Raw genomic sequence first — 14,860 nt, 5'->3', positions numbered from 1 at the left:
TTTAGTCTGGAAACCCTCAAGCTGCGCAACATAGACCTCTTCCTCCAATACTCCACTGAGGAAGGCTAATTTAACGTCCAATTGGAACTAATTCCAATCTTTTTGCGCTGCCAAATCTATTAAGGTTCTAATTATGTCCAATCTTGCCACTTGTGCAAAGGTTTCATTAAAACCAACTCCATGTTACGATGAGTACCCTTTGGCAACAAGTATTGCCTTGTTATTCTACACAGACCCATCTAAATTTAATTTGGTTTTGTATACCCACTTAACACTAATAACAGACTTATCATGTGGTCTATTAGCCAATTCCCATGTTGAGTTCTTTTCTTGAATTGCAATTTCATCTTCTATAGCTTTCTACCATGCTACATCATCCTTAGCTTCTCCGAAGTTTTCTGGTTCTACAATACAAAAATTGCAGGAAGCATATAATTCACTCAGACTCCTCATTCTGTAAGGAGTTGAACTTGGAGTCTCTGTGAACCTGTCAGTTGAGAATTCCCACTTGTAGTTTGAGGTGTTGACATTTGAAAGGATTGAAGAGATTGAGCAGGTTCTTGAATTGCAGTAATCATTTTAGGTTCTTCCTGAGTCCATAAATTTAGAAGAATCACCATCCAAGGATACTGAAATTTTTACTTCAGTGTTATTCTCCCAACTCCAGTTTGCTTTTTCATCAAATACTACATCCCTTAAAATTATGATATTCTGTGTATTGACATTGAACAACATGTATCATTTCTCACAATTTCCGTACCCAACAAACACAAATTCCTTGCTAGTTTACTCCAATTTACGCCTTAGTTATGTAGGTACGTAGACGTAGCACACAGCTCCGGATACTTTCAAGTGTTTCACAGAAGGCTTTCTACCATGAAAAGCCTCAAAGTGTGTTAGTTTGTCTACTGTCTTAGTTGGACATATATTTATGGTTGTGATATTCACACATCCTTAAATACTTGTTCCACACCCTTTCCATTTTTTAACACTTTATTCATCTTCTACTATTTGATCTTTTATATATGCCCTTCCTACTTTTTGATCTTTGGAATTTTAAAATACATTTATTATTTTGTTTTACACTTTTTTTTTTTTAAAAAAAAAAAAAAAAAAAAAAGGCCCAACCATAAAACACTAAACCATATAAGGCCTAACCAGAAGACCTTAAGGTCTTCTACTGCCTAACGAAACAAATATAAAACAGCTATATATGACACACCCCGACCGAGATCAGGGCATGCTGGCCGTCACGCGAAGGTGACGTAGCCATGTGCGCGTGCGGAAGCTAAAGGTATAGTAATATAAAAGTACGGATAATTAAAAACCTAATAGCATACAAAGTACTAGTGTATGTGAGACACAATTCAGAGCAAGTCTACAGCAGTCGAAAAAGGAAAGTTACGACATATGTACACCCGAAGGTGACCCTACAATGGTGAGTGTCTGTCAGAAATGCCGGGACGCCCTCTGGGATGGACCACCGAACTTGCTAGACCACTAGAACCTGGAGGGGCGCAAAAACAAAAGCGTGAGTGGGCAAAAACAAAGCTCTTTTAAAACTCTTTAACAAAAATACATTCTAACCCCTCGCCGTAAAACCTGTATACTTCCCAGAAAATGAACATATATACGTATGTATAGGTATGTCAATAATGCTCCACATATGCCATTCATGCTCACAATATGCCATTCATGCTTGAGAATATGCCACAACAGAATCTCATAATCAAATGTAATTGTTCAAGCATAATTCACATCAATAACATATAATCTGGCAGCCGGGAGTCACCTAACGTGACCTGTACGGCTGCATATAGAGCTTCAATCTCAACTCAATATCTGAATCTGCACACGAGTCGGAACCACCTAACGTGGTCTGTACGACAAGACTGGGTGTAATATATACGCTCTAGTGCTACGATCACGTGAAGACTGTGCGAATAATCGCGGGTCACCTACGAGTCGGAACCACCTAATGTGGTCTGTACGACAAGGCTTGCACCTAACTTGGATCCAAGGCGAGCGTGTGGTGCTGGTGAACATCACGTGAAGGACTGTGCCCTGGCCCTGGGCGGGAGCACTAACACCGGGGGTGCAGATTATGAGCTCTCTAAGCATTTCAAACTACTATTGCATAATAAACAGGAATGCATAACCACATGAATACCGCTTACCTGGCACTTACCTGTGCGTCCACAGCACCAAATACACATTTATATATGTATGCCAACTACCAACGCACGTGATGATGCGTAAACAATATTCAAATGATGCATGGCATAAAACATATAACCTTTTCTATTTAATTTCTGGGAATTAATATGTATATAGGTATATACGGAAAACAAAAGCCCACTCACTGATAATTAGAAGGGTCGTAGCCCCCCTGCCTCGAGTGCGTACGCTCGTCCTCGGAAAACGAATCACCTATACGCGACAAAGTTACGAAAACATTAATTTAAAAGCACCTAAGCAACTTCTCGTAATAACTTCTCATACATTGCTCAAAATGGACAAATGAATATACCAACGTGACCTACACAACCTCAGGATCACGCCCATATTTTTAGAAAAATTTTTGGACCACGCACGCGCCCCCACGCGCCTGAACACGCACGGACCTACGCGCCCCCACGCGCGGCCCACGTGCACTGCACACTGACGGCGTCAGTTGACGCCGTCAGGAATATTCCGTTAACTGACGGAATATTCCGTCAAATCTAACCGGATTCTGTCACTGCCGTTAGGAATATTCCGTTAGACTTAACGGAATATTCTCCTTTCTTCTCCGGCGAGACGCCGGCGCCGGCGACGGCGCCGGAAAACTGGGTAATTTTCAAACTAAGTTTTCTCCTTCGTTTTTCAACCATTTTTCACGTTCTTTATACCAAAATGAAGCTTAGGACTAGTAGAATCACGTTAGACTAGTTTTAAGGCCTAAAAATTGCTAGATCATACCTGTCTTCAACTTCAAGAATCGGCCAACTTCGTACAGGACGATCCCGACGTCCAAATTCACCCAACGAACTACTCCGAGGCTCCTTGGGACCTCACAAGCACAACTACAAGCTTAGAAATTCCAAAAACAAGCTAGTTTAGGTTTGCATGAACAGTGTAAAATTCGGCCATTGTTGAAACGACGTGAAAACGTTCGAATTCTTACCTGGAATTGGTATGGTTGTGCTCCTCACAACCTCACGAGCACGAGGGTGGTCTTGGTTTCTTAATTGGTGCAGGTTTGAGTATGTTTGTATGTGTGGCCGTGTGTGTTGAAGGAAGAAGAAGAAGATGGATTCGGGGAGAGAGAGAGAGAGACTGAGACAGAGACAGAGAGACAAAGAGTGAGGGAATGAGGGAGGGAATCCCGGGAAAGTGAGGGTGAGGTGTGAGTGTGTGTGTGGTCCTACAACACCACACTACACAACACTTAACGTACACAAACAAATTAGGGTAAAATTGTCATTTTAAATGTACGTCTCGTTAGTTTCGGGACGGGATGTTACAACCTACCCTCCTTAATAGAATTTCGTCCCGAAATTCAAAACAACCTCAATACACCCCTAATAGTCAAAGAATAATCTAGGATACAAATCCCTCATTCGTTCTTCTGTCTCCCATGTAGCTTCTTCAACCGAGTGACTCCTCCACAAAACTTTCACCAAATTCACCGTCTTGTTCCTCAGAACCTTTTCTTTCCAATCTAAGATCGTTAACGGTTCCTCGTCGTACGTCAAATCTGGATTTATCTCTAACGGTTGAGGAGGTATCACATGCAATGGATCAGCAACGTAATGTCGGAGCATAGACACGTGAAAAACGTTATGCACTTTAGCCAACTCCGGAGGCAACTCCAACCTATAAGCTACCTCACCAACTTTTTCTGTGACTATGTACGGTCCGATATACCTGGGACTCAACTTCCCTTTCTTTCCAAACCGCACAACACCTCTCCACGGTGAAAGCTTTAGAAATACCCAATCTCCGACCTCATACGTTCTGTCCGTAGCATGTCGATCTGCTAAACTTTTCTGCCTGTCCTGAGCTGCTTTCAGGTTAGACCTAATTACCTGAACATTTTGAGTAGTCTCCTCGACAATCTCCGGACCTACCAAGACTCTTTCGCCAACCTCCGACCAACATAACGGAGTGCGACAAGATCTACCATACAAAGCTTCAAATGGCGCCATGCCAATGCTCGAATGGAAACTGTTGTTGTAAGCAAATTCCATTAAATCTAATCGCTGGTGCCAAGCATCACTGAACTGTAACACTGATGCTCGCAGCATATCTTCCAAGGTCTGAATAGTTCTCTCAGACTGTCCGTCCGTTTGTGGATGATATGCCGTACTGTAAAGTAGTCTCGTACCCAAAGCTTCCTGAAAGGCTACCCAAAACTTTGATGTGAATCGTGGATCACGATCCGAGACAATACTTACAGGGACACCATGGTACTTCACAACCTTTGAGATAAACAATTCCGCTAACCGGCTCAAAGAATACTTCTCTCTTACTGGAATGAAATGTGCCGACTTAGTGAGCCGATCAACGATCACCCAAATGCCATCAAAGCCATTATGTGTACGCGGCAACTTGTACACAAAATCCATAGTGATATTTTCCCACTTCCACTCTGGAACGGGAAGCGGCTGTAACAATCCAAACGGCTTCTTTCTTTCTGCTTTAACCTGCTGACAAACAGCACAACTGCTCACATACTCAGCTATCTCCCTTTTCATACCCGGCCAATAGTAAAATGGTCGAATGGTATGATACATTTTGGTTGCCCCTGGGTGCATGGCATAAGCCGAGATATGTGCTTCATCAAGAATTTCCTTCTTCAAGTCCACATTACTAGGCACGAACATTCTACCCTCTAACATCAACATGCCATCAGAATCACGAACTCTGAGATCTCGCCACCTTCCTTGACCTCGAGCTTGAATTAGTTCTTGAATCTGTTCATCAGCTACCTGAGCTTCAAGCACCCGATCAACTAAGATTGGCCTAACTTGAAAATTAGCAAGTAATGCCACTTCTCGATCTTCTGCTTCTAACCTTACTCCCGTAGCACGCAAGTCCACCAAAAGAGGAATACGACTAGCGTACAACGCATTGATACGGCCATGTGACTTCCTGCTAAGTGCATCGGCTACTACGTTCGCACGACCAGGGTGATAATCAATCGTGCAATCGTAATCGCTGAGCAACTCCAACCACTTCCGTTGACGAAGATTAAGTTCCTTCTGGGTAAAGAGATACTGAAGACTCTTGTGATCTGTGAAGATCCTACACTTTTCTCCATAAAGATAGTGTCTCCACAACTTCAACGCAAAGATAATAGCAGCCAACTCCAAATCATGTGTAGGGTAATTCATTTCATGGGTTTTCAACTGCCGCGAAGCATAAGCAATCACCCTACCATGCTGCATCAATACACATCCCAGACCATTCAAGGAAGCATCGCTATAAACCTCGAAATCACCACTATCGTCTGGAAGTGCCAAAACAGGTGCATTAGTAAGACAATGCTTCAACTGCTGGAAACTTTGCTCACACTTATCATTCCACTCAAACTTAACATCTTTCCTTGTTAACCTCGTCAGTGGCAAAGCAATTACCGAAAAATCCTTAACGAATCTCCGATAATATCCCGCCAAACCAATGAAACTTCTCACCTCAGTGACGGTTCGTGGTTGCTCCCAACTCTCCACAGCTGCAACCTTCTGAGTATCAACCAGAATACCTTGAGCAGAAATGATGTGCCCCAAAAACGCGACTTGATCTAACCAGAACTGGCACTTACTAAACTTAGCATACAATTGGTGTTCTCTCAACCTTTTCAACACCAAAGTAAGATGTCGGACATGTTCCGCTTTGGACTTAGAATACACCAGAATATCGTCAATGAAGACAATGACAAATCTATCCAGGTAAGGCTGAAATACCCGGTTCATTAAATCCATAAAAGCTGCTGGTGCATTCGTCAACCCAAATGGCATAACCAGAAACTCGTAATGACCGTAACGAGTCCTGAACGCCGTCTTAGGAACATCATCCCTACTAATCTTCAGCTGATAGTACCCAGACCTCAAGTCTATCTTAGAAAATACACAAGCACCTCTCAGCTGATCAAACAAATCGTCGATACGAGGCAATGGATAACGGTTTTTAATCGTCACCCGATTCAATTGTCTGTAGTCGATACACAGCCTCAAAGTCCCATCTTTCTTTTTCACAAACAACACTGGAGCGCCCCAAGGTGAAATACTAGGCTGAATGAATCCCTTATCCACTAATTCCTGTAATTGCACTTTCAATTCCCTTAACTCAGCGGGAGCCATACGATAAGGAGTTAATGAAATAGGATTGGTACCTGGAAGCAACTCAACAGTGAAATCCACATCTCGATCTGGGGGTAAACCAGGTAAATCTTCAGGAAAAACATCAGGGAAGTGTCTAACCACTCTCACATCCTCAATTCTGCTTGGAACGGCCTCCTCTAGTACCACATGAGCTAGATACCCCTGACAACCTTTAGTCAACAACTTCTTCGCTCGTAAAGCCGAAATAACACCATGTCTTACCCCACTCTGCTCACCCACAAAAGTAACCTCAGGTAATCCAGGACGGTGAAAAGTAACTACTTTCCCGTAACAATCAATTTTGGCACGATAGAAGTGCAACCAATCATTGCCCAAAATCACATCAAAATCGACAATATCTAACGGAATAAGATCCGCGGGCATAACTACACCCTCTACTATCACTGGACATCCTGGGTACACACAATCTACAACACATCTCTCTCCTCTAGGCATAGCGAACTCTAAATCGTACCCTAGAGGTGTGGGGCGAGGTTGCGTTACTTGAGCAAATGTATGAGAAATAACGGAATGTGTAGCTCCACAATCAATTAAGACTCTAGCAAAATAACCAAGAATGTTTAACGTACCCATTATCAAGTCCGGGTTGTTCTGAGCATCCTGCAGGGAAATATTGTGAATACGCCCCTGGCCCTGCTGTCGTCCTCCACGACCTCTGCTCGCTTGAACACCGCGACCTTGAGCTCCACGCCCCTGACTGGGCTGACCCATCTGCCTCGAAGACCCTGCACTACTAGTGGCATTCTCACCCTGCTGATACTGTCCTCCTTGGTACCACTGAGAACCACTTGTTGGAGCTGGAGGATACGGCATGTAGTTGCTGGGATACGGGGGATAACCACCTTGTGAATACGGGTCCTGGGGGTACTGATATGGTCCCGGGGCATAGGGAACAGCATCACCCTGATAGTGATAGGCACCACCTCTACCTGTTTGACCATAATTACTCGGACCTTGGATTTGCCGAATCGGTGCAGGTGGCGGCATAAAGGTCTGCTGCGGCTTCTGTTGCTGACCCTGGGGACAATTCACCGCTCTATGTCCCATCTGCCCACACGTGAAACAAGCACCGTTGCCACGCCTACACTCGCCGAAATGTCGATTATTACATCTACGGCAAAATGGGAGTCGGTTTCGGCCACCATCATCTTGTCTCTGGCCTCGAGCACCTCCATAAAACCTACCTCCACGTCCTTGTCCAGAGGCACTGAAACCACCACTAGACGAACTTGAACTTGCACCACCCCTTTTAAAGTTCTGAGTTTGGCGAGGCCCCAACGATGTTTGACCTTTTCCTTTGTCGTCTTTCTTCTGATTGCCGTTTTTCTCTTCGTCACTATCACTTGACATATTCTCAGAGTCCTCTACCCTCAACAATATCTCATAGAACTCCTGATATGACTCACAGTGAGTAGTAGTTACCATAGAACGCCATTTCTTCTTAGTGCCCAAGCGAAAACGACGAAGCATCTCCGCCGGATTACCAGCGACATCAGGATAGTAACGAGACAAATCAGTGAACTTACGATAGTACTCGTTAGCCGTCATCTTTCGCTGTTTCAATTCAGTGAATTCCTGTTTCTTACGGTCGATATACTCAGGGGGTACAAATCTCCTTTGAAACACGTCTTTGAAAACATTCCAATCGGTCCTCTGAGCTGGAGTCAACCTACGAAGTTCTTGCTCCCACCAAGCTGCAGACTCCATCTCCAGAAACCAAGAGGTTGTCTCAACCCACCTTTCCATAGGAAGGTTCCCCTGGTTATGTAACACACGGAAAGTCTTCTCTATGTGTTCCAACCAACGTTCTGCGCCTTCATGACCCTCGTTACCTTTAAACTTATCCAACTTCAAGTTATACATAGTCTCCAGAGGAGTCCTCTGGGGAGGGCGCATCACTGTTTGAAGGGCTGTAGCAATCACTTCCCCCAACTGAGTAAGATCAGGAAAACTAGACTCATCTGAGCGACGTGGTTCCCGACGAGGCGGCATGATTCTGACAGAAGACACCAACTATTAGAATACTCACAAAGACACAGGACTGCCAAACCTAGGCTCTGATACCAAGCTGACACACCCCGACCGAGATCAGGGCATGCTGGCCGTCACGCGAAGGTGACGTAGCCATGTGCGCGTGCGGAAGCTAAAGGTATAGTAATATAAAAGTACGGATAATTAAAAACCTAATAGCATACAAAGTACTAGTGTATGTGAGACACAATTCAGAGCAAGTCTACAGCAGTCGAAAAAGGAAAGTTACGACATATGTACACCCGAAGGTGACCCTACAATGGTGAGTGTCTGTCAGAAATGCCGGGACGCCCTCTGGGATGGACCACCGAACTTGCTAGACCACTAGAACCTGGAGGGGCGCAAAAACAAAAGCGTGAGTGGGCAAAAACAAAGCTCTTTTAAAACTCTTTAACAAAAATACATTCTAACCCCTCGCCGTAAAACCTGTATACTTCCCAGAAAATGAACATATATACGTATGTATAGGTATGTCAATAATGCTCCACATATGCCATTCATGCTCACAATATGCCATTCATGCTTGAGAATATGCCACAACAGAATCTCATAATCAAATGTAATTGTTCAAGCATAATTCACATCAATAACATATAATCTGGCAGCCGGGAGTCACCTAACGTGACCTGTACGGCTGCATATAGAGCTTCAATCTCAACTCAATATCTGAATCTGCACACGAGTCGGAACCACCTAACGTGGTCTGTACGACAAGACTGGGTGTAATATATACGCTCTAGTGCTACGATCACGTGAAGACTGTGCGAATAATCGCGGGTCACCTACGAGTCGGAACCACCTAATGTGGTCTGTACGACAAGGCTTGCACCTAACTTGGATCCAAGGCGAGCGTGTGGTGCTGGTGAACATCACGTGAAGGACTGTGCCCTGGCCCTGGGCGGGAGCACTAACACCGGGGGTGCAGATTATGAGCTCTCTAAGCATTTCAAACTACTATTGCATAATAAACAGGAATGCATAACCACATGAATACCGCTTACCTGGCACTTACCTGTGCGTCCACAGCACCAAATACACATTTATATATGTATGCCAACTACCAACGCACGTGATGATGCGTAAACAATATTCAAATGATGCATGGCATAAAACATATAACCTTTTCTATTTAATTTCTGGGAATTAATATGTATATAGGTATATACGGAAAACAAAAGCCCACTCACTGATAATTAGAAGGGTCGTAGCCCCCCTGCCTCGAGTGCGTACGCTCGTCCTCGGAAAACGAATCACCTATACGCGACAAAGTTACGAAAACATTAATTTAAAAGCACCTAAGCAACTTCTCGTAATAACTTCTCATACATTGCTCAAAATGGACAAATGAATATACCAACGTGACCTACACAACCTCAGGATCACGCCCATATTTTTAGAAAAATTTTTGGACCACGCACGCGCCCCCACGCGCCTGAACACGCACGGACCTACGCGCCCCCACGCGCGGCCCACGTGCACTGCACACTGACGGCGTCAGTTGACGCCGTCAGGAATATTCCGTTAACTGACGGAATATTCCGTCAAATCTAACCGGATTCTGTCACTGCCGTTAGGAATATTCCGTTAGACTTAACGGAATATTCTCCTTTCTTCTCCGGCGAGACGCCGGCGCCGGCGACGGCGCCGGAAAACTGGGTAATTTTCAAACTAAGTTTTCTCCTTCGTTTTTCAACCATTTTTCACGTTCTTTATACCAAAATGAAGCTTAGGACTAGTAGAATCACGTTAGACTAGTTTTAAGGCCTAAAAATTGCTAGATCATACCTGTCTTCAACTTCAAGAATCGGCCAACTTCGTACAGGACGATCCCGACGTCCAAATTCACCCAACGAACTACTCCGAGGCTCCTTGGGACCTCACAAGCACAACTACAAGCTTAGAAATTCCAAAAACAAGCTAGTTTAGGTTTGCATGAACAGTGTAAAATTCGGCCATTGTTGAAACGACGTGAAAACGTTCGAATTCTTACCTGGAATTGGTATGGTTGTGCTCCTCACAACCTCACGAGCACGAGGGTGGTCTTGGTTTCTTAATTGGTGCAGGTTTGAGTATGTTTGTATGTGTGGCCGTGTGTGTTGAAGGAAGAAGAAGAAGATGGATTCGGGGAGAGAGAGAGAGAGACTGAGACAGAGACAGAGAGACAAAGAGTGAGGGAATGAGGGAGGGAATCCCGGGAAAGTGAGGGTGAGGTGTGAGTGTGTGTGTGGTCCTACAACACCACACTACACAACACTTAACGTACACAAACAAATTAGGGTAAAATTGTCATTTTAAATGTACGTCTCGTTAGTTTCGGGACGGGATGTTACAATATATATATATATATATATATATATATATATATTCAGCAACAAATAAAAATAAAACGATTACCTTTTTTTTTGGAGTCAACTAAAACGATTACCTAATGATACTATTAAGCAATCCAAATACACTTCAATCCCCAAATAGCATACTCATGCCCCCCAAAAAAAAATATCATATGTAACTACAAGCTTTCACATCCTGCCTGCACTATGGTTGGCCTTAATCTTGTTTTCAAAAGGAGATGTCAATGTTACCAAAAAGATATGAATCAACCTATTCACTCCAACCTACAAGTAAATGTAAACATGTCAACAAATGGAAAGAAAATTAGAAACTTGATTAGTATTTTTATTGGAAAAATAAACAAAAATGTGTGTACCTTCGTGTGTTCTTTACGCATCTAAGCTATTAAAAAAAAGTTTCCCTGGCAAATCATTATGCTCCTCATACCTATAAACAATGAACATTAATTTACACGTATATATAGATAATCATGACCATAGTAGAGAATGTTAAAAGATAAATAAATAATAATAACGTACATATCGAGCACGTTTCCAAGCCTTCGCCACTATTCCAAACTTTGAAGGAACACACTTTGTAGAGCTTGATTCGTTTCTGTTTTTAGACCCTACCGGATGACCTTTGTGAGATTTATCATTAGGTTCAAGAATTAAGGGAAGAGAAGTATCAAGAAATTCACAAAGATGCATTTTGTTATTCTCTTTTTTGAGTAAGGGGCAACTTTTCATACTTTAAACTCCAATAGCAAACTTGTGAATTTCTTGATCTCTGAAATTCTTGATACTTCTCTTCCCTTAATTGCAAAAAACAAACTTGTTTATATATTCTCTTTTCTAAGCTTGCAGGACATTCATTAACAATCTTGTATCAATCTTCCATTGTGGATGTATGTCATTTAGTTGCAAGACTTCAATATTCATCTCTCTAATCTTGTGTGCACCTGGAAGACCCATTGTCTTGAGAAAATGACCCTCACATTAAGGTGAAAGATTACATGAACTTGATGCTTCATATTGATTATATAACTCATTCAATGCAAACCTAGATACATGAGTAACAACCTTTTTTGAAGAAGGAAAGTCGAAACTTGTGTGCAACTCTAACTTTTTCGCTTGAAAGTTGAGTTTTGATTTCTTGAAATTGATTTTCAATAGCAATGCATATTTTTTCTTTTACCTCGTGAAGACCTCTGGTTGAAACTTGAAGATATTTTTTGAACATTGCATGTGCACCTTCAGCTCTTGAAGTAACACGGTTACCAAAGTGTGTAACTTTCTTAGACCATACACTTACAAATTTTTCTTTGTATGGAAGCCAAGTACTAAGAATATATGTCAAAGCAAATTTCCTCTCCTTGTACTTAACTTCAAAACTACTCCAAGCTTCATTGAATGATGTTTCATTAGGAGATTGGATTAAAATTGTCCAAGTAGAAATGAAATCAAGCCAATCAACTTCTTCCTCCAAATGAGTTTTACAATATGCAAGTCTATTTTTCTCAATATGCCACACGCACAAAAGATTGGAAGTACTTGGAAAGACAATGTGTATAGCATTCATTAATTCTAACTCCCTATCTGATATAATCACCATAGGATGATTATCAACTCCCAAAAGCTTACTAAACATTTTTTAGAGCCCACACATAATCCTTTTCTTTGTCATTTTGCATGAAAATAAAACAAAAATAAAAGGACGTGTTGTAACTTGAAACTCATATGATATCTAGTAATGGCATCTTATACTTGTTAGTCTTATAAGTGCAATCCATTAGAAAGACATATGGGTAAATCGCAGAAGGTACACTGCCCCGAAGGCAACAATTAGAGATGTGTAAATTTCAGCCATTCACATGTTCTAATCCTAACCTTACATTTGTTCTAAGTGACTAGGATTCTACCTACTATTCTCATGAAAAACTAGCCTTTGCACTTTAAATATAAACTAGCCGTTGCACATTTGAAACACTTTGGTCTTTATTCATGTCGTGTTTCTCGTGTTCGTGTCATTTTCGTGTCATACCCGATAGCTTAACGGGTCGTGTCGTGTAATACCTGTTAAAGAAAATAGGTAATATGACCCGACCCGAAATCAACCCGTTAATATTATCAGGTAATATGACCCGACCCGTTACCCGTTAAGAAAATTATATTTTAAATCAATAAAAATGAAAAGAAAAACATAATTTGACCCAAAAAAAATGTAAAACATAATACTAAATTAGAATATACATACTAAATTTCAGAGTTGACCCCTTAATGAAAGTTGTAAAGTCTTTCATTACGAGTGATTACAATTTTCACACTTATTATTATTAATTTTTCACTCAAATAAATAACATTGTTCATGAGATTTGGAGGGTTTTAAAAATCTACCCTTATTTATACTTTCATCAAGTATAACATAAGATTTTGTAGTATCCACTAGTGTAAATATTTTAAATTGAAGATCGAATTCATTCATTGTATTCATATAGGGTTAATGAGTGTAGCTATAAAAAAAATCATCAAAATCGGAGTTAAAATAACCGTTAAATCTTAATTTTTCGTTTATAACCGTCGAAAAGTTGTCTTATTACTTGATCTCTGAATGTTTGTTTTTTTGCAATTTTTGGCGTATGCGATCTCGAAGCATATATAAACAAGTTTGACGGTTGGATCGTTAAAATTAGCTTCGTAGGATGCGTATCCCATCAAAACGATAGATTCACTAACACTTAAGAGTTTATTTATACTTTCATCAAGTATAACATAAGATTTTGTGGTATCCACTAGTGTAAATATTTTAAATTGAAGATCGAATTCATTCATTGTATTCATTTAGGGTCAAGGAGTGTAGCTGTAAAAAATCATCAAAATCGGAGTTACAATAACTGTTAAATTGTGATTTTTCGTTTATAACCATCGAAAAGTTTTGTCTCATTACTTCATCTCTGGATGTTTGTTTTTTTCAATTTTTGGCGTATGCGATCTCAAAGCATATATAAACTAGTTTGATGGTTGGATCGTTGAAATTAGTTTCGTAGGATGCGTATCACATAAAAACGATAGATTCACTAACACTTAAGAGTTTATTTATACTTTCATCAAGTATAACATAAGATTTTGTGGTATCGACTAGTGTAAATATTTTAAATTGAAGATCGAATTCATTCATTGTATTTGTTTAGGGTCAAGGAGTGTAGCTGTAAAAAATCATCAAAATCAGAGTTAAAATAACCGTTAAATCGTGATTTTTCATTTATAACCGTCGAAAAGTTTTGTCTTATTACTTGATCTCTGAATGTTTTTTTTTTTGCAATTTTTGACGTATGCAATCTTGACGCATATATATAAACAAGTTTGATGGTTGGATCGTTGAAATTAGTTTCGTAGGATGCGTATCCCATAAAAACGATAGATTCACTAACACTTAAGAGTTTATTTATAATTTCATCAAGTAAAACATAAGATTTTGTGGTATCCACTAGTGTAAATATTTTAAATTGAAGATCGAATTCATTCATTGTATTCATTTAGGGTCAAGGAGTGTAGCTGTAAAAAAATCATCAAAATCAGAGTTATAATAACCGTTAAATCGTGATTTTTCGTTTATAACCATCGAAAAGTTTTGTCTCATTACTTGATCTCTGAATGTTTGTTTTTTGCAATTTTTGCCGTATGCGATCTCGAAGCATATATAAACTAGTTTGACGGTTGGATCGTTGAAATTAGTTTCGTAGGATGCGTATCACATCAAAACGATAGATTCACTAACACTTAAGAGTTTATTTATACTTTCATGAAGTATAACATAAGATTTTGTGGTATCCACTAGTGTAAATATTTTAAATTTAAGATCGAATTCATTCATTGTATTTGTTTAGGGTCAAGGAGTGTAGCTGTAAAAAAATCATCAAAACCGGAGTTAAAATAACCGTTAAATCGTGATTTATAACCGTTGAAAAGTTTTGTCTTATTACTTTATCTCTGAATGTTTGTTTTTTGCAATTTTTGGTGTATGCGATCTTGAAGCATATATAAACAAGTTTAACGGTTGGATCGTTGAAATTAGTTTCTAAGATGCGTATCCCATAAAAACGATAGATTCAC

At 40.6% G+C, this 14,860-nt stretch overlaps 2 protein-coding genes across 4 annotated transcripts; both read right to left on the bottom strand.

The window, feature by feature from the left end:
- Positions 1-1,327: 1,327 nt before the first annotated feature.
- LOC148695699 (uncharacterized) lies at positions 1,328-7,253 on the bottom strand. 3 transcript variants are annotated; one of them, XR_015964938.1, is made up of 4 exons: positions 3,167-4,455; positions 2,962-3,065; positions 2,364-2,430; positions 1,328-1,507 (listed from the first exon to the last, which is right to left on the bottom strand). XR_015964938.1 is itself a non-coding variant. In XM_088698067.1 (3 exons), the coding sequence occupies exons 1-3, from the start codon at positions 7,197-7,199 to the stop codon at positions 1,501-1,503; spliced, it is 318 nt and encodes a 105-aa protein (XP_088554193.1). In that variant the 5' UTR covers positions 7,200-7,253; the 3' UTR covers positions 1,328-1,500. The 3 variants fall into 3 exon arrangements, 1 of the variants encoding a protein (XP_088554193.1); XR_015964937.1 differs by having other exon boundaries at positions 2,962-3,072; positions 3,167-4,452; XM_088698067.1 differs by lacking the exons at positions 2,962-3,065; positions 3,167-4,455 and adding an exon at positions 6,956-7,253.
- A 3,936-nt stretch (positions 7,254-11,189) lies between these two features.
- LOC148695698 (uncharacterized) lies at positions 11,190-12,543 on the bottom strand. The gene is made up of 3 exons (XM_088697374.1): positions 11,628-12,543; positions 11,288-11,489; positions 11,190-11,195 (listed from the first exon to the last, which is right to left on the bottom strand). Exons 1-3 carry the CDS (start codon positions 11,720-11,722, stop codon positions 11,190-11,192), a joined length of 303 nt encoding a protein of 100 aa, XP_088553500.1. The 5' UTR covers positions 11,723-12,543.
- Between the last annotated feature and the right edge of the window lie 2,317 nt (positions 12,544-14,860).

Source organism: Pyrus communis, chromosome 7 (assembly GCF_041283825.1).
Source record: "Pyrus communis isolate YQ-2024b chromosome 7, ASM4128382v1, whole genome shotgun sequence".
Classification (NCBI taxonomy): domain Eukaryota; kingdom Viridiplantae; phylum Streptophyta; class Magnoliopsida; order Rosales; family Rosaceae; genus Pyrus; species Pyrus communis.
Note: the sequence above shows the minus strand (reverse complement) of the source record. Positions and strands in the feature narration are given on the sequence as shown.

Excerpts from the sequence above, each read along its gene's own strand:
- LOC148695699 (XM_088698067.1), bottom strand. The coding sequence starts at position 7,199 with ATGCCGTATCCTCCAGCTCCAACAAGTGGTTCTCAGTGGTACCAAGGA. Across the intron at positions 2,431-6,955 it reads CAACCCGGACTTGATAATGG|GTGATTCGTTTTCCGAGGAC; the intron begins GTACGTTAAACA and ends TGTCGCGTATAG.
- LOC148695698 (XM_088697374.1), bottom strand. The coding sequence starts at position 11,722 with ATGGGTCTTCCAGGTGCACACAAGATTAGAGAGATGAATATTGAAGTC. Across the intron at positions 11,490-11,627 it reads TGGAAGATTGATACAAGATT|TTGCCCCTTACTCAAAAAAG; the intron begins GTTAATGAATGT and ends AAGTATGAAAAG.